The sequence below is a fragment of the Musa acuminata genome, chromosome BXJ2-4 (genome assembly GCF_036884655.1).
Source record: "Musa acuminata AAA Group cultivar baxijiao chromosome BXJ2-4, Cavendish_Baxijiao_AAA, whole genome shotgun sequence".
Taxonomy (NCBI): domain Eukaryota; kingdom Viridiplantae; phylum Streptophyta; class Magnoliopsida; order Zingiberales; family Musaceae; genus Musa; species Musa acuminata.
The window spans coordinates 15,783,897-15,803,688 of NC_088341.1; the positions used below are offsets into that span (position 1 = coordinate 15,783,897).

A 19,792-nucleotide genomic window follows, 5' to 3' on the forward strand; every position below is an offset into this window, starting at 1 on the left:
CAGTACCTAAAAATGTTCAAAATCAATTGATGGACAAAGAGCAGCACAACATAATCATGTGGAGAATCAGTAAAACCCAAGGTTTAAAATTTCAAGACCAGTCAGTACCTGTACTGGTCCCTTGTAAGACTGGTACGGTAGCTGATGATATACTGGTTAGTTAAGAAAAAGAAAAGAAGACAACCAAAATCCTGGGAAAAATGAGGCAGAGTTGGAAGGAAATATACCTTCTGAATGAAGGACGAAGCCAAGGTCCATTTCACCTCTTCTTTCTTTATTCTTATTCTTCTTCCCTCCTGCTCAACTCATTTTTGGACCAGTTTCAAACAAAAAATGGTCCATGAATAGATCAGTCTGTAATCATTTTTTAAGACCAATTAGCCCTCAATGAGAATTAGAAACCTTCTTTAAGGCCCATTTTCTGTGTATGGGCCCTTAATGGGTCTGCAACTTAGTGTGAGATTATACAGTGAAATGTGACACCATTGTAAAAATAACTTCCTTTAGGTGTCTTCTTCTCCTTTGGATGATTTCATATCCACTTTATTGTGCTGCACAATCACCTAAACCAATCAACAGCTCAATAAGCCCACTACTGATTATCTGTGGTAAAGTAGCACTTCTGTGACTATGGTATCAAGAGGCCAGTATGGGAAAAACCTCCTTAATGTATATTTATACTCCCTAGACCCGGCAAGGGCACTAGATTCCCCTTTTTATCTATCATCCACCTATTTGACTCTGCATATATGCTCAATGTGTATTTTGTATGGATCCATCTTATGTGCAGTACTTGGTAGTTGGTATCACTTGAGGTCTATCTTGCTCGAAGCCCAACCAGTCAGGAATGTGTTCCACAATAAAAAGATCCTGCTACATCAGTTGTCGGATCACTGCCATGTAAATGGCCACCAGACGACTCTTCCATTAGGTCATTGGTCAGCATGATTGATCAGTGGATGAAGGCTACCATTGAAATTGGTGATGGTGGCAGCCATGCCAATTCCCTGTTGCATTAGGATGTACAAGCCTCTAATTGTTCAAAACAATTCTTTTTTAGAAAACACGCACTTCTACTCGATCTCCATCCTCGATTTTCTTGCTTCCAGCAAACATTTGGCTACCTACAATTGTCATAATTTTTGCCTCTAGTTCTATTTCTATGCTCCTACAGTGCGTTGATTGACAATGGACAGATAAATGCTATGAAACATAAATGGGTAACCTTGACTTGATTAAAACTGGAAGCCAGTTGAGAACTACAAAAATGCAGGCTTTTTGATAGACGGGTGTTTATTATGGAACATATTCCTTCTGACATGAAGAAAGCCTGAAAGTGAAACTGTTAAAATTTGCACAAACATGAATGTTTCTCTACTTGAAACTTTCTCCTACTTTAAGTTGATCATTGCACCAGCCATTAAAATAGGACCAATTTTTCAACTGGATATCAACAATGACTTCATCTCGATGACTTTGCACAAAAGATTTATGCTAAAGGTGGCATCCATTGTCATGACCTGGTCTAATTGGATAACTCACATGTTAACCTGTTGAATCTGAACTACTAATCTGGAATGCTTAAGCTCAAGCTGGCACTAGTATAAGTCAATTTAAGTGTTAGTCCAGTCTTGTGAGACTAAATTGGAGTGTTAGCCTTGTCATCCTCGTCAAGATCTAAGTGTTAGTCCAGTCTTGTGAGACTAAATTGGAGTGTTACAATCTCCCTTGATGTCCTTGTCAAGACCTAGTATAGTGCAGAATTGAACCTAACATTGTGCATGTGAGGCATAGCCCAATAGTAATTCCACATCGTGACTTACCCTCTGATCTTGTTCACGAGACTCGAGCCTCTCACATGTTTCAATACTAACTCGGCTCTCATACCAATTGTCATGACCCGATTTGATTGAATAACTAACCCAGAATGCCTAATTAAGCCTATACCATTGACCTAAAATGCTTAAGCCTACCCATTAGCCTCTTATAAGTCAATCTAAGTGTTAGTCCACTTTCAATGTTGGACTAATTTGGGGTCTTATACCAGTATCACGTAGTAGGACTTTTCAGAAAATATATAGTCAATAATTTCAATGATCTTGAAAGATCTAAATCATCAAAACTTAGTTATCCGCGATATGGAGTAAGGGCTTCACGAATGAATGGTGTTCATGTTCTCACATTCAACTATTCAAGGATTTTCCCAAAAATAATTAGAACTCTCTACATATCTAGACATGTTTTCATGTCGAATATCCACGATATAAATGTTAATCTCATTTTCCATCTTGTTCCTTTTTTCTACGAAATAAAAAAATCTTGACAAGCAATCAACTCAATAGTAGTCTCACTTTTTTCCTACTTCTCCAGAACCATCTCTAGAGCTTTGCTTAGTTGCATTCTTTCATGTTATTGCACATACAATGGTTAGGAGATCAGCCTATTTTTGAACGCATTATTAGATAAACTAAATGGATCATACAACATTTCACCTTGATTTGATCCAATAAGAACAGACTACCTGACAAGATCAGCTTAGAGCTGATCCACATCCAATCAAATTGATATCCAAATATTTGGTCCAATCAAATGTCTTGCATTATAGAACAAAGACAAGGAAAGAGAGGGAGATTGCAGCAGAGATAGATGTCAGACAATGAATCAATACAAACTCAAAATATGAGCTACCCTAAGGAACACCGAACTTTGTTGCTCAGATTTGAGATTGCTCAAATGCATCAAAAGAAGACACGTATTGTTGCTAAGTTCCCCTTCATAAGTTGAACTCTAAGTTGCCTAAGCTTCACCTAGGAGCAGTGCTCATCACTTACAAACCATATTTGGGTGTATATTTCACTTAAAGCCATGCATACATGCATGTAGTTGTAGCCTAATAAGCAGAAACAAAATCTCATCATTGTTGTTACTTGTTACAGAGGACAAGGAAGCACTTATGTATCAGTCAATCTAATGGTAATTAATTAATGGATCAATAGTTGTATAGAGAAATCGTGTAAGAACAAGGATACATGATTTCAGTGAAATCTATGGCGAATTATTTAACAGGTAGAAAGGCAAAGATAAATCATTCAAACTAAACCAGCGCATAATTCAATATCTAATCTTTCAACAAAATAATAAAAGGAAAACAGAACCTGTTGATGATGACAACAGGAACATACAATCCAGTCATATGATGAGCAGAACTTGAGCAAAAGCCATGAAGCAGATATCATACCTGGGAAATCCATGTGGATTCATGATAAGATCAGGACATATCCCACGCTCAGAAAAAGGAAAATCTTCCTGTTGAACTATGGTACCACAAACCCCTTTTTGACCATGTCTGCTACTAAATTTGTCACCTACCTACGTGATCAACAAAATCAAATGGACAGGATTAACAGCATATGTTAGTATATCAGGATCAATGTAGTCACAAACAGCTGTCCCGACCCACTACCCTCAGAAAGCGTGGATACTCATGGGATGTTTGAAGCCGAGTGGCTACCTAGTGCTAAATGACAGCCTAAACAATGGTCTACAAGGAAAAGGCCAACTTTACACAAAAGGGACCAACTTTTTTTAATAAAGATGGTTGATAGTTACAAGAATTATTGCTAATATAGAAGATGATTGGTTTTGAAAGAACACTTCTGTAGCAATATATCAGTATTGTACAACCAATTGAACATTAAAATATAATCAGCTGTCTTTGTGAATATATTCTATTCCTGGCATTATTTATAGCCTCTGCCAACTGTTGTTTAGAGTTTAAATAATTTAAATATAAATTAGTGCCTCTTTTATAACAAAGTAATAGTCATATCATGTTTCTGAACTGCTCATCTTTGATATTCAAAATTCCATTACTCAGTGTTGAAAGACTTATCATAACTAATGTGAAAAACCTAATGATCCTAATCTAACAAGAGTTCAACTGTACCAGTTATCATATACAATGTTTGGTTGAATTGATACATTATATTCTAGGTCTCCACCTATCTTCTTTGATATCCTTCCTAAGTGTCTAAGAGGGTCATCATCCAGGAATTGGAAGTGTGACCCAGATTTGCAACCTTGACCAAAGCACAAGGAATTTGTTTACATATACTCACCTCTGGCCTACGAGTATGACGAATGATAAATTTGATACATAACTTGTCATTTGTATCCGAGCAAAGTATCACTCGGTCAATCACGGTAGTCTCACCTTCAGGACCTTTGTACACAGCAGGTGTCCTTTTGTAGTCTCTGGAATTTCACAAGAATACAACATTAGCATCACTTTTGCATGGGTCGAAAACTTCAAAAGAAGATAAGACTTACTCATCTTTCAAACCCATCGGGCCACCAGTCTTATCCCTTGTATTTATGGGAGTTTCTTTATTCACATAAATATCATTGTTCCGAATTATCTCCCCAGGGGCAGCAATTCCATCACCATCGAGTATCTGTCCACAACTCAATTCAAATTAGTCTTGAATTGGAATGATGTAGATGACTTACATGCATTATTTTAAGCATGTAAGATAGTAAAACACTACAATACTTTTAGCAACCATGAACAGAGATAGAAGTTCAAACATAAGTACTGGATTGAATCTGTGTTACCAAGTTTTCACAAAATATAGAAAAATCATTACTAAAGGATAAGATTTTAAAATAAAGTTCAAGTAACCAAAACTGTCTGAGAAAGAAGAATCCCAAAAATGAGGTTCTCATCATTATTTACGAAGAAGAAGACAATCTGAGACCAAATAGCAAGCCAAGTACCAAATCTCAATGTAGTCTTGGACCTTCTTGTCACAAATGGCTTCAAGCCAGCGAGAATGGGATTAGAAAATGGGCAAAGATTCATTTATGACATTAAACCAAAGTGTTGTTTCCATATTTCAGGAACCTAAATGAGTTCCTTCCAGAATGAGTCTAAAGTTTCAGCAGAACTTACCAAAGTATTCATTACAATGAATTCTATTGATAGGACACGCCATCAAAAGTCCATCTATGTATCACCATCAAGCAAGTCTTCAATGTATCAAATTTTTTCAAGTGTTATGTGTTATTGGTGTACCAAAGAATTTGATATCATAGTAGTTGGTACAAAATGGCCCGATAAGATTCTGATATAAGTACCGATATCAGTATTTAGACCTTCCTTTAACAACACACAAATAAGCTTGCTACATAAATGAAGTTACATTTTAATATATACATGAATATCTTCAATCACTAATTAACACTATTGTTTCTCCATTATAAAGTTGGTAAATCAGACTAAACAGAAAAGGGTAATAGACATTGTCATGTATTATCTACAGTAGCTCTAAGAAATACAAGCTACCTTCTTCCTTTTGACCCCACTTTCATTCAACTTGTGGTTGTTGGTAAAAATGCTAGAAGGTATTTAAGAATGCACCAAACAAACAGGTGGTTATTCACGTGCCAGTTTCCAAGCCAGCATATAAGGTCTGGGTGGGTCAAAGGTTGACACACAATGTAGCAATGCTACGACAGAGGCCAGTCAGCGTGGGCACATTTGAGAGAAGCCACCTCCTTACCCAGAAAAAAAGATGGTGGTTCTTAGCAGGGTTTTTAATTTCGTACTTACCGGGCAGTACGTATCGGTCCACCAGCAGACCAACACACGGAATGCCCGCTACCGAGTGGTATCAGATTTTTGGTCCTGTATCGGGCGATATGGGGTTGTACCAGGCAGTAACAATCAAAATTTCGATCGTTACCAACCTGTAGCAGGCGATACCATAGATTTCAGTTTTTGATGTTGATTGTTAGAATTTCTTGTTAAACCAGGAATTTTTGGTAGCAACTTGACGTAGAACAAGTGTTGATGGAATCTCAAAGAGGATTACTGCAACTCATTAAATTGAAATGAAAGCATAAAGCTGCTGAAATTCTAGAAACAGTACATGAAATTGTCTTAACAATGATTTCAGGAAGATAATATGATGCAAGTCATTGTCCAATACTTCAGATTTATAAATTTAAATATCATTTTCAGCTAAAACATGCAGGAATTGTTCTAAGATAATGTTAAGAAAAAATCAGTGTATGGTAGGATGAACCATAGATTTCAGCTTTTCATGTTGAGTCATTAGTTAACTCTTTTCTAATGACTCCATTTTTTATAAATTTAAATATCATTTTCAGCCAAAACATGCAACTCTTTTTTTTTTCTATTTTTCAGGTATTTTTGGAAGGATTTATACTTATTTTAGACGTACCGTACCGAGCAAATCTCAGTACACTGGTACTGTACGAGATTTAAAACCTTGGTTCTTAGCAAAATCATAGCTGACTTCCCTCTTTAGTTTTTCTTTGTTGACCTGTCTATTATGAGTTCTTAGCAAACTCATAGCTGACTTCCCTCTTAGTTTTTCTTTGTTGACCTGTCTATTTCTTAGCAAAATCATAGGTGACGTCGCTCTTAGTTTTCCTTGTTCCATCTTAGTTTTTATTTGTTGACAGCACTGAAGGTTTATACAATCACTGAAAGGGAGTTGGTGCCTTCGCCACTTATGATTGGCCATACCAGAAATACCCATCTTAAAAGTCATTGAACAAGCATGTCAATTCTTATGAGAAAAAAAAAATCGAATCATCTTACAAGATATGCCATTATGAATATAAATATTCAATTTAAACAGGCTGATGCTCAACCTAGCATGCAAACCAAAGAATCAGAAATATAGAGAACGCAACATCTTATTACTCTTACAGCATGGTTACCAGAGGGATTAAGAGACAAAGAATATAAAATCATAATTGCAAGACATCCAACAGAATAATGCATTGACAAAGATACCTGCATTCTTTGGTTATCTTTATCCTTTCTTGGCCTGACTATTCTATCAGATGTACCATTACCATAGATCTCTTTGAGAACAGAATACCTAAAACCAAAATTAGAAAATTAATAAAGGTTATGGCAATTTTATGTATAGAGGAAAAGACACATGTTTAGGAATACATGAAGTGTGTTCAGGGATACACTCAAGTACTTTTTCATTGCTATACAACGGCCAAAACCACGATCAAGAGATGACTTGTTCATGACAATTGCATCCTCAATATCATAGCCACTGTAACTCATAACAGCAACAGTTGCATTCTGCCCAGCCCCAAGTTTATCATACCCAATCTGGTACAATTAATGTTAGGGAGATGCCATAAAAGCATTATACACATAACAGAAGTGAAAATACAGACCAGCTCAATTGTTTTTGTCGTCAGCAACGGGCGTTGAGGATACACTAACAAATAAAGTAAAGTGTCCGCTCGACAAAGCTGCCAGAATTTAAGTGAAAGATTCAGTATCCTAACTATAAGGATAAAAGATACTGGAATAATTAATGCAAATCAGACACAAAATCATGAGGCACTAAGGGGTGCAAAATCTTAGCCTTGTCATTTAGCATTAGGAAAAGGTATGATCTCTGAAGATTTGATTTAGTGATTTTTCGAGTTTTTAGCAGATTTGTTGGGCCCTTGGCTTTCATTTGTCAATTTAAATTACCTAGAAAAACATGTTATTCAAATATTCAAAAATGTTAGTTTGAACAAGGCATACAACAATAATTATGAAGAATGCTAAAAGTTGCAAATCAGATTATCATTATATCATTTTACTAATACTAGACTTCAATGTACCAAAAAATCCAGTAGATATGAGCAAGATTCGCTGTACCGTACCGTACCAGCGTTTCGACCCAGGCTCGGTACAGTATGGTACCGGTGTACCGGACGGTACATCAGGGCGTACCGAGCGGTACACCCTGGTGTACCGAACAATTTTATATTTTTTTCATACTATAGTAGTGCTACAGTATAGTACTATAGCACTGCTACAGTGCCACAGTAAATATTGTATCACTATAGCGGTACCGGGTGATCCGCGGACCGGTACGTACTGCCCGATACGGGCAGTACGCTTCGGTATGGCAGACCTTGGATATGAGAAACTCCTTCAGAAGTAACAAATATTTAAGGCTCAACTAAAAAACTACTATTTTTATGAAAATAAGGAAAAATTTGATGAAAATGAAGCAATACATTAATTCTCAACATAGAGTCATCTAAAAACCACTTGCCTGATTATAAGCAATATTTCCCATAGCTTGCTTCCCCATTGCACACTACAACAGAATTTTTCTTCCAAAAGTTATTGGAAGTGTTTAGAACACAAAGAAGTTAACTATAAAAAGGAGTTAAACCTGGTATGTATTGCGTGGAGATTGGTTGTGATGGGGAAAAGGGATTAGACCAGCACAGACCCCTAAAAGTGTCAATGGCTCAATCTCTATATGTGTTATGCAACTTTTCTTGATGTCATCCTCAGAGTCATCCATATCATTTACACACTCATATAGTGCAATCTGTTAAGAAAAGCATATCAAAGAATGAAATGAACAATTTCTAGCAACCAAAAACACAATTAGCAGCATATTAACAAACCAAGGCATTGTTTTCTTCATTAACATCAAGATATTCAACCAATCCATCCCGTAGAAAATCATCAAAGGTACGAACTCCATCCTAGAAACAAGCGTCAAAAAGCAAGATCTTAAAAGAACATCAAAGAAAACAAACAGGGACGTAATAAAGAAACCGCAAACACACAAACCCGCAATTCTTTCATATGATGTTCTTTAATCCTTGATATTCCTTTGTCAGCAATAACGAGTGGGCGACAAACCCGACCCCCATCGGAGGCAACATAAACACAATGCTTCAAGAAAAGGGTAATAATCAATACGATGGATGTATATGAAAGAAGACTGATCAACAAAAAATAGTCATACTTATGGAAAATGTTTTAATGGATCAGGAATTCAGTTAGCTGTAGCAATAAAAAAAAACCATTAAAACAAACGAGAGTATCACTGTTTGGCAAGTGTGCAACTTGATAACTGCAAGATTTTCATATTCAATTATGCTGGCCAATTTAAAAGCCGGTGTTTCTCCATGATACAGCAAATAATTTAGAGTTGGAAAAGAAATTCTGATTACTTGTACTAACTGAAAAAGAATCAAGAGTTTCAACTTATAGCATGTTTAAGGATTGTGTTCACAGGAAAATTTGGAGATGATCATTCTGAGATGGGATATGGAGGACACTCTATATCAACCAGATTTTCCAGAGGACCAAGAAAAGTTTGAACTTCCATAGTTTGGTGATTTGGTCAATATGAAACTAAAGAAATGTGCTTTCTGCAAGATGCAAGATGCAAGATGTCCATCTATGTCAAAATATTATAAATGCAGTTATGCACCAAGACCAATCATTTTGGTACAATAGGATATCCAATATAAAACATCTATAATAAGTAGAAATACTAACAACATGCCTTTGTCACCATTGTTACATATATCTCAGATGTAGCAACAACAGATTACAGAATCCTTCGAAACAATTAAAACAAATTCCTTGGTATATTCAAAGCCATCATTCAAACCAAGATGGATATCTTAATTTCTTTTGACACTCAATCCTAATACTAGCAATGCTTCCCATCTTGCCCCTTTCATTGACAAAACAATCCTTGATCAACAAGATGTATGCAGGATGCTGCTCAATGTATATTACCTATCCTTTTCTAGACCAACCAGATTTTCCAGAGCACCAAGAAAAGTATGAACTTCCATAGTTTGGTGATTTGGTCAATATGAAACTAAAGAAATGTGCTTTCTGCAAGATGCAGGATGCAAGATGTCCATCTATGTCAAAATATTATAAATGCAGTTATGCACCAAGACCAATCATTTTGGTACAATAGGATATCCAATATAAAACATCTATAATAAGTAGAAATACTAACAACATGCCTTTGTCACCATTGTTACATATATCTCAGATGTAGCAACAACAGATTACAGAATCCTTCGAAACAATTAAAATAAATTCCTTGGTATATTCAAAGCCATCATTCAAACCAAGATGGATATCTTAATTTCTTTTGACACTCAATCCTAATACTAGCAATGCTTCCCATCTTGCCCCTTTCATTGACAAAAAAATCCTTGATCAACAAGATGTACGCAGGATGCTGCTCAATGTATATTACCTATCCTTTTCTAGTGCTTCTGACAGGTTCATTATTAATCAATATTCCATAATCCATACAAAGAAGCATAGATTCTGAAAATATGATACTCTTGTCAGTATCTGATACAACCACCCTTCACCACCACGACATGAACATGGAAAATGTACATTATAGACCTCAACAAAGATGTTTATAAATAGGACACAAATCCAAAAACTCATAATGTTGGATGATTTAAATTTTCAGCATCTGAATTGAACAGCTGACTAGAATTAAACAAGCATCGTTAAGAAACTGGACAAGTTAAAAACCTCTTGATAGAAGAAACAGGAAATGACTTGAATATGTAGAATCATATTCTTCTGGACAAAGATTAAGCAAGCAAGACAATGGACATGTTCTGAGCTGCATGCTTTTCAATCAAAAAATGATGACTACAATCGAGTTTATGATGAACAAACTACTGATGAGGAACAATGTAAAACTGTTTCATTATGCTTGCCCAGAAGAAAATCAATTACATAAAGCAAAAACTGATCCTTAGTCACAAAACAGGTATGCCAGAGTTTCAGTGGGACAAGCATGTATTATCAATCTTTGGATTAGGGAATCCTATAATGTCCAAACCATCAGGAAAAGTAGCTCAATTCAAAAATGAATGCGACTCACCACTGCTCATCAAGATCTGCTAATACAAGACAAAGCATTCAAAAGATATAATTGACCATAAGCATTAATGCATTAGATCCAATCTTATGCTAAAGATAAGGGACATTCAATTATTTCATTATGCAGTAAAAGTGCAATTGATACATGTCCATGGTCCCATTCCAAACATGAAGTTTAAAAAAATAAAAACATGGCAAAACAAATTCTACCTGTTTTTCATTCACAAAAATGCTTACAAACTCCCCAATCTTACCACACCTTCGCAACTTTCTCATGGCACTAGCAAATCTCTGCAAAATTAAGATCATGTTTTTAAATAAGAGAGTAATAAGAATTGAGTATAGAAAAACTGTTTGCAAAAGTTAAAATAATTATCATATAAACCTGTGGTTGTCTATGCTTTCCAAGTATAAGCCCATTAAATATAACCAAAAATGATCGTAGTGCATGAAGCTCCTCACCAGATTGAAGTCCTAAATCTTCAACACCTAAACTATGACACTGCCAAAGATATTAAAGAAAATTAGAATACAAGGGCTGAAAAACATACAGACATAGCCAACCACAAATTTATTTGATTTCAAACCACAGTCATAAACATAAAATAAAAAGTAACTTCCATGGTTCAGGAAGAATGGAAGAAAAATCACCTAATGGATTTTGCTGATTTAAAGTACGCGTCATGACATTATCATCAGAGAATATGAAAAAAGCATTTACACGAATATTGCTTCCTATATGTTGAAATACTTCTTTCAACAAATAAATTTTTGCCTTTGTCCTCCACAATTACTATGACAATCCATGAAAAATTAAGCAATTAATTTTCTGTCCATATATTAGAACAGCTCATTCTTTCTTATAACAGATACTATTAGAACAAGAAAGAAACAATTTGTTGTATTGGTTCCAGTCAACTATGCAACTCAGATGCATTGACTGTAGCCCAACCGAAAACAACATGGATTGTGGATGGGTTCAGATATCCTTTTGAGATCAGGAGTGCCACTGATAGCTCGCAGCCAGTCCACAATGACACCTAATAAAACTGAATGACCACTAGACCATGTGCTATTCTGAGAACCTCTTATGCGCTATCATTCAAAACTTGCAAGTGCCTTCTTGCTGCTGACACACAAATCACAATTATACTTTAAGGCAAGGTTTGATGCTTCACCAGGATGGGTATGTACGTACCAGGCAGTACAAATGAACCGTGTTTAAGGATTATTTGAACAAGTTTGTGAAAATTATCTACCTCGATCATCATCATATATAGTTAAAACCTATAGAAGCACATCCAGCACTTACGGACCATCTTCAAGCTTTTCCAAGATGATTCCACATGAAGTGGGAGAAGTGCTACTTTGCCCAAGTAGAAATCATGTTCTTCAGGCATTGACTTGACAGTGGATTGAGTCAAATGGATGGTGTGAAGATGAAGACTGGCAGAATTGCAAACCAAAAAATTGTCCTAGCTCAAATTCTTCATTGAATTCATCAATTTTTGTATGTATTTCATTGAGATATACTCAAAGCATGCAGCCCTACTAATGAAGTTCTGAAAGGACCAGCAACCTTGGAGGTGGCCCATGGCCGGACTAATGCAATGATGTATTTCAAAACCTTAAGGCTACAGTGATATAAGAATGAGTGCTAAGACTTCCAAACTATGTGAAGTTCTTTGAAGTTCATGGAAGCCACAATCAAAACAAGTCTGAGCAGCAATATTTGATGGACAAGATGACCACAGTTACGCATTGACTACAGACTGGAAGGCAATATTTACTGGGGGCATGGTTTGTCTTCTAAACAGACAACATCAAGTTGAGCTTATTCCGGAAAAAGAAATAATTATCACCAAATAGGCAATATGATGACTAGCCAGTAGAGTTCGACATGGTGATTGAATATAAGTACAAGAGAGCAAACATCAAAGTTAATGCTATGGGCGAGGAGGTGGAATTAAAGACTCATGCAACTAGATGGTGATGCTTTGAGGCATGAAGAGTTCCCTTCGGCATTCAAGTGCATGTCGGAGATGACGTCCACAAGTTCACCAGTGGGACCTTCCCAAGAGAAGCAAGGTGGAATTAAAGACTCATGCAACATCAAGTTGATCTTATTCCGGAAAAAGAAATAATTATCACCAAATAGGCAATATGATGACTAGCCAGTAGAGTTCGACATGGTGATTGAATATAAGTACAAGCGAGCAAACATCAAAGTTAATGCTATGGGCGAGGAGGTGGAATTAAAGACTCATGCAACTAGATAGTGATGCTTTGAGGCATGAAGAGTTCCCTTCGGCATTCAAGTGCATGTCGGAGATGACGTCCACAAGTTCACCAGTGGGACCTTCCCAAGAGAAGCAAGTTGGAAACCAATGAATGTTACTAAGCATGAAAATGAGATCATTTAAGCATCCAAGTGCAAATTGATGAGGGTCACAACAGAAAGGTAGGAGAAATTTCACGAAACACTCGCAGCTAAACCACAATTTCCTGTATTGTTGTAACATGGTGAGTCATGTGGAATCCCAGCAACCTCATTTTGGCTTGCATTTGAATCTCACAATTGTAGAAAACCAATCTGCAAGTTAATCTGTTGAATCAGGGTCTGCCGTACCGAGCCGTACCGCCCGGTATGGGCGGTACGTACCGGTCCGACAGGTTTTCGGTACGCGGACCGACTGTTACCGGTCCGAGTACACTGTAGCACTGCTATAGTGCTACAGTGCTCGGTACACCTGGGTGTACCGCTCGATATACCGTACCGTATCAGTACCGAGCCCAAGTCAAAATACCGGTATGGTACGGTATTGCGAACCTTGTGTTGAATGACCAGGGAAAAAACAACCCCATTCTCCCATGCCATGTGAGGGATTCTGCTAAGCAGAGCTAGTAAAAACATCAGCCAGCACAGCCCCCTCGAAGCCTCCAAGAGGCACAAGGAGAATAGGAACTCTTGGCTAATACTCAAGGGGCCACTAGATATCTTTAGTGGGTTCGCTTGTTGGAAGTCTTCAAGTGCTAGATGGTGGTTAGGCCTTGTCCCGCCCCTTAGAATCCATTGCTGTAGTTGTTCAAAAATTGCAAGTATCTTGCTGCTAACAAAGCCTTCAATTGTTTTTCAATCTGCATCCTTGTCCTTTTGTAAAGTGACGATAGCATTTGTGAGCTTTGCAAGAGAGATTGCAAATAAGCTGACCCTTTGTGAGCAGGTTTTGTTAGAGTGCCGAATCAGCTAAATCAATGACAAGACAAGCAAGATTGGAAAAAGATATGCAACCTAACACTAATTCGAGTACAGGAACAGGTTGAGGTGTTTGGCAACCCAACTCATCCTAATCCAGTTCCACATAACTATATATCAAGGGAAGATCAGTGCACAGGGCTCCCAAAATTTTGGAAAGGGTCAAAGTTAGCAATTGCAAGCATAAAGGTTGTTTTTGTGACAAACACTGATTATCTAGTCTTACCCAGCCAATCCTAGCCCAGTTCTGTTTCAAACACCATTTACAAATAAAAAACCTCAATTCTTCTCAGGACATGAATATACATAGATACCTGTAGTGCTAGTAGAAAAATTAAACAAGTTTGAGATCCAAAAGTTGAAGCCAATCTTAAGTAATAGAGATGTAATATTTAAACAAGTGACAAACCAGAGAAATCAGCGGGCCTTCCTCCTCATCAGTTGTGACATGAGTCATCAAAGCCAAGTTTTTTGTCAACCCACAACCTTCTCCTTCAGGAGTGTCACAAGGGCAAAGCATACCCCACTGTTACAGATACATTTTATATACATCAAAAACCAAACACCAAGGAATGAAATGGTATAGACATCTAAGGAAACTTTCAAGCAGGCACTGAAAGAGATTACCTGACTTGGTTGCAGGGCCCTTGGTCCACTTACTTTCCTAGTCTTCTCAAACTGTGGTGATATCCGGGTCATATGGCCTAAAGCTGCTATGTATGATAATCTTGAAACAACCTGAGAAGCAGGACATGAAACTACTTCAGTATTTATACTAAAGAGATAAAGCCCAAAAAAAGAGTAGAGAAGGGAGAAATCATTACCTGAGATACACCTTTTCGGTGCATTTTAAACCGTTTTAAATCCCAATTACCTGTTGAGATAGCTTTTTCTAAGCCATGTGTGATAAAATCTTGCTTTATATACTGCAAAGCCATTAAGTTACAACATCATGTTACAAATAGCTGTTGTTTTCTCATTTTGTTAATTCTAATGCTGATGGAAATAGAGAATAAAACATAACACAGATATCACAAAGGTCCATAATCCAGATATGTAAATCCAGGACTTGCATAAGGAGAATATCTGCAACCTACTTGTAATATCACTAAGGAACAAAACCAGATTATATTAATAATTGGTGATTTATTTTACGCAGGTCACATTGTGCAAGTATTCATCATCGCAAAATAATTAAATGGATGAATTCCAATAAAATGAAGGCATCTTAATTGATATATTAATTTCTGTCTTTCGTTGATAAAACATGTCCTCCATAGCAAGATCAATAAAATTTTCAGTATTACAACATCATGTTACAAATAGCTGTTGTTTTCTCATTTTGTTAATTCTAATGCTGATGGAAATAGAGAATAAAACATAACACAGATATCACAAAGGTCCATAATCCAGATATGTAAATCCAGGACTTGCATAAGGAGAATATCTGCATCCTACTTGTAATATCACTAAGGAACAAAACCAGATTATATTAATAATTGGTGATTTATTTTACACAGGTCACATTGTGCAAGTATTCATCATCGCAAAATAATTAAATGGATGAATTCCAATAAAATGAAGGCATCTTAATTGATATATTAATTTCTGTCTTTCGTTGATAAAACATGTCCTCCATAGCAAGATCAATAAAATTTTCAGTATTACAACATCATGTTACAAATAGCTGTTGTTTTCTCATTTTGTTAATTCTAATGCTGATGGAAATAGAGAATAAAACATAACACAGATATCACAAAGGTCCATAATCCAGATATGTAAATCCAGGACTTGCATAAGGAGAATATCTGCATCCTACTTGTAATATCACTAAGGAACAAAACCAGATTATATTAATAATTGGTGATTTATTTTACAAAGGTCACATTGTGCAAGTATTCATCATCGCAAAATAATTAAATGGATGAATTCCAATAAAATGAAGGCATCTTAATTGATATATTAATTTCTGTCTTTCGTTGATAAAACATGTCCTCCATAGCAAGATCAATAAAATTTTCAGTATTACAACATCATGTTACAAATAGCTGTTGTTTTCTCATTTTGTTAATTCTAATGCTGATGGAAATAGAGAATAAAACATAACACAGATATCACAAAGGTCCATAATCCAGATGTGTAAATCCAGGACTTGCATAAGGAGAATATCTGCATCCTACTTGTAATATCACTAAGGAACAAAACCAGATTATATTAATAATTGGTGATTTATTTTACACAGGTCACATTGTGCAAGTATTCATCATCGCAAAATAATTAAACGGATGAATTCCAATAAAATGAAGGCATCTTAATTGATATATTAATTTCTGTCTTTCATTGATAAAACATGTCCTCCATAGCAAGATCAATAAAATTATCAGTATTAAAAATTGATATGGCTCATTCAGATTATTTAGTTAAAGCGGAGGAAGTCTGGATGAAATTGCAGACATACAATGTTATAGATAAGAGACTGTGTGCATAACAGTGACAGAAGATGTTAGACAAAATCATCTCCGTAAAAGAAGAAACATGCCCTAGGGTAAACTTTTAGATGCTTGGTGTATATGCAAGAGACGTGTACATGAAGACAAATATGCCGAAACATACAATATCTGGTAGCCAAACGAGATATTTTGCCATATTAATACAAGTTTCTAAAATTTATTGCAACTTACATGGATAAAATCCAGAGGACTAGAACGGCTAGCGTGTTCATATGCTCTGTTGACAAGTTCTAGAGCAAAAGCATTCATTGATTTGAATAAATCCTGCAAAAACAAGTTTCAATAAATGCAAAACTATTAGTCTTCAAGTATTCACATGAGACAAGCCTATGACATCTGTAACTGACCTCAAAGAGCAAGGAAACCAGTTGTCCCGATAGCTCCAACCGCTTGTTACCCACATAATCCTGATATTGACATCAAAAATATATAGTTAATGCAACATCATCGTCAAAAAATCCCCTGATATTTATTGGAATTTAGAGTTGCTAAATAATTAGAATTGCTCCTTTGCAGCCCGATCTAAATAATTAGACCAGGGTTCGAATGACAAAATCAGTCTCTCTATATTTAGAGATAACATATTGACCCTGCATTGACGGGAACCTTATACACTAAGGACTTCCCTTTTTTCAGTTACTGAATAATTAAGCATTTTATTTTTATTAATCAACTTATTTTCCTTTTTCATTTTCTGTCCTGATACAAATCAAGTGATTTGACTGATCATGATCTCATCTTTGTTTGAATGGTCCATCCAAATCAATATCTTGATATTAGCCTTGGCACATTTTTCTTTTGATAATTGCACAAGAACCTCCCAGACCCAATCCCCAGAAAGAGCTGCAGTAACAAAACTACAATAGATAAACATGCATGAAAAACAAAATTGGCATTTATTTATCAGCTGCAATTACTGTTTAAAGAAGTTAAACTAGGTTGAGTTAGTAATGAGAAAAAAAAAGCATAGGCGCTGAGGATAGAGAGAAGTTATGAAACTATTTTTCTAGTATTATATGCAATAAACCAAAAGAATACACATTTTATGTGAATCAGGGTTTTTAATTTCGTACGTACCACCCGGTACGAACGTAAGTATCAATCCGCAGCAAACCGGCACATGGACCGCCCGCTACCGGGTGGTATCAGGTTTTAGCCCCGTACCGAGTGATACGAGGCTATACCAGGCGATAACGGTCAAAATTTCTACCATTACCGACTTGTACCAGCGATACCATAGATTTCAGCTTTGATGTTGATTGTTAGAATTTCTTGTTAAACCAGGAATTTTTGGTAGCAATTTGATGTAGAACAAGTGTTGATGGAGTCTCAAAGAGGATTACTGCAACTCATTGAATTGAAATGAAAGCATAAAGCTGCTGAAATTCTAGAAACAGTACATGAAATTGTCTTAACAATGATTTCAAGAAGATAATATGATGCAAGTCATTGTCCAATACTTCAGATTTATAAATTTAAATATCATTTTCAGCTAAAACATGCAGGAATTATTGCGATATAATTTTAAGGAAAAATCAGTTTATGATAGGATGAACCATAGATTTCAGCTTTTAATGTTTCATTAGTTAACTTTTTTCTAATGACTCCATTTTTTATAAATTTAAATATCATTTTCAGCTAAAACGTGCAACTCTTTTTTTTTTTTTTTAGGTATTTTTGGAGAGATTTATGCCTATTTTAGACGTACCGCTCGATACGTTGGTATCGTACTGTACCGAGAAAATCTTGATACATCAGTACGATACGAGATTAAAAACCTTGATGTGAACAGGACAACAATTTAAGCATACAAAAATTGTATAGCCAATATTTATTAAATTTTGTGCATTATATATCATGAAAGAAAACCACAGGAGATAACCATGAAAAAATGTGAACCTACAGTTAATCCACTTCATTTACAACAATATCAAAGGCACCAAGTTGATATATATAGATATCCACAATCCTAATGTAAGTGAAATATTAAGAGATAAATTATTACTAAATTTGACAATGAAATCAAAATTTTATATTTTCACCACACCTTATCATCAAATGTGTCTGTATTGAGAATTGCATCCAACATGCGTCTTAACATTACAGCAGCATATATGCATCTAGGACGAAAATTACCTCGGAATACCTACAAAGCACATGAGGCTGAAAGTTTTTACTGAAAACAAATCAACATACATGCTTAAATCTGGGGAATATATACTGTACCGGAACATTTGCAAGAAATACATCAAGAAGAATAGCCTTAGCTAGCCCTTCCTGCAGACATGAGAATTTTGTTGAACATAAAAACCAACACGCATATTTCTTGAGCATCATAAGAAAAAGGCAGAGGAACAACATGCACTCAACCCCAGCTATATTCAATGCTATGCAGGGAATTCATACGCCCCAAGTATAAAAGTTCATGATGATGCAAAACATTCGAATAATTTTTGCATGACATGTGCTAAATAGTTTGATCCTTAAATTCACAATGCTCCCATGAAACATGTTGCAAAACGAGCGTTCGATAGCTTGAGCACAAATTCATCTAATATTCAGCTAATCAAAGCACCTTTCTATTCCCAGCTCTCGCAGAATTAGAACTTCCAACCTGTAAAATCCAGAAAAGAAACGTTTCAGATAGATATATGTAAATTATTATAGAAAAGATAGAGACCATAGAAATTCACCAGGCTTGGCTCTAACTCTTGGTTCTTTGAATTATTAAACACAACTGTATGATAGAAGTTTTTCCTGTGTATAACATATTCTGCGATTATGCTGTACAAACTGCATATTAAAACCTGGAACAGTATGTTCGACCATGGTTTAAAATACTGCTGACCGGCCATGGACCAGTAAGTGGACCCACCAAAAGTGACTAATAGGGGCTTATAACGAGATTATCAGCTGGTACTTGTCAGATACAAAGCCTACCACTTGGTATTTGAGACCTTACACTGGGCAGGAAGCCAAATGCCGAATCCCTTTCCAACTCAAGCTCCTCTTTAGCTGAAATTTTCATCCAGGGATGCTTAAAAATCTTTCTTCACTATTTCTCTCATTTCCTCTCCAATTTGTGAGACTACCACCCCTCCTCAATTAGAGCTCTCTTTTATTCTGGATTATCCCAGTAACATTTTTGTTAAAAGCATTCATTTGGCGTTCTAGATTTTCATCAGCAACTAAGCATTAACTTTTAATGTAGACATTAATGGAGCATTTAAGTTTTAATTTTGAGTTAGTTCAAGCATAATTTGTATAAAGCTAATCTATATCTACACAAGG

General features: G+C 35.9%; 1 protein-coding gene across 1 annotated transcript in view; it reads right to left on the minus strand.

Annotated features, from left to right (window-relative positions):
* The window catches only part of LOC135610082 (DNA-directed RNA polymerase III subunit 2-like), a 40,219-nt gene that overhangs the window by 4,049 nt on the left and 16,378 nt on the right, over positions 1 to 19,792 (minus strand). Inside the window, exons 12-31 of the mRNA XM_065104082.1 lie at positions 19,077 to 19,115; positions 18,728 to 18,778; positions 18,549 to 18,647; positions 16,849 to 16,908; positions 16,673 to 16,765; positions 14,816 to 14,917; positions 14,619 to 14,729; positions 14,401 to 14,517; positions 11,121 to 11,237; positions 10,946 to 11,026; positions 8,645 to 8,749; positions 8,476 to 8,556; positions 8,235 to 8,396; positions 8,112 to 8,156; positions 7,231 to 7,308; positions 7,023 to 7,162; positions 6,827 to 6,914; positions 4,330 to 4,454; positions 4,119 to 4,254; positions 3,239 to 3,369 (exon numbers count right to left, since the gene is read on the minus strand). Coding sequence (XP_064960154.1) covers positions 3,239 to 3,369; positions 4,119 to 4,254; positions 4,330 to 4,454; positions 6,827 to 6,914; positions 7,023 to 7,162; positions 7,231 to 7,308; positions 8,112 to 8,156; positions 8,235 to 8,396; positions 8,476 to 8,556; positions 8,645 to 8,749; positions 10,946 to 11,026; positions 11,121 to 11,237; positions 14,401 to 14,517; positions 14,619 to 14,729; positions 14,816 to 14,917; positions 16,673 to 16,765; positions 16,849 to 16,908; positions 18,549 to 18,647; positions 18,728 to 18,778; positions 19,077 to 19,115 — 1,961 coding nt within the window. The remainder of the gene's footprint in view (positions 1 to 3,238; positions 3,370 to 4,118; positions 4,255 to 4,329; positions 4,455 to 6,826; positions 6,915 to 7,022; positions 7,163 to 7,230; positions 7,309 to 8,111; positions 8,157 to 8,234; positions 8,397 to 8,475; positions 8,557 to 8,644; positions 8,750 to 10,945; positions 11,027 to 11,120; positions 11,238 to 14,400; positions 14,518 to 14,618; positions 14,730 to 14,815; positions 14,918 to 16,672; positions 16,766 to 16,848; positions 16,909 to 18,548; positions 18,648 to 18,727; positions 18,779 to 19,076; positions 19,116 to 19,792) is intronic.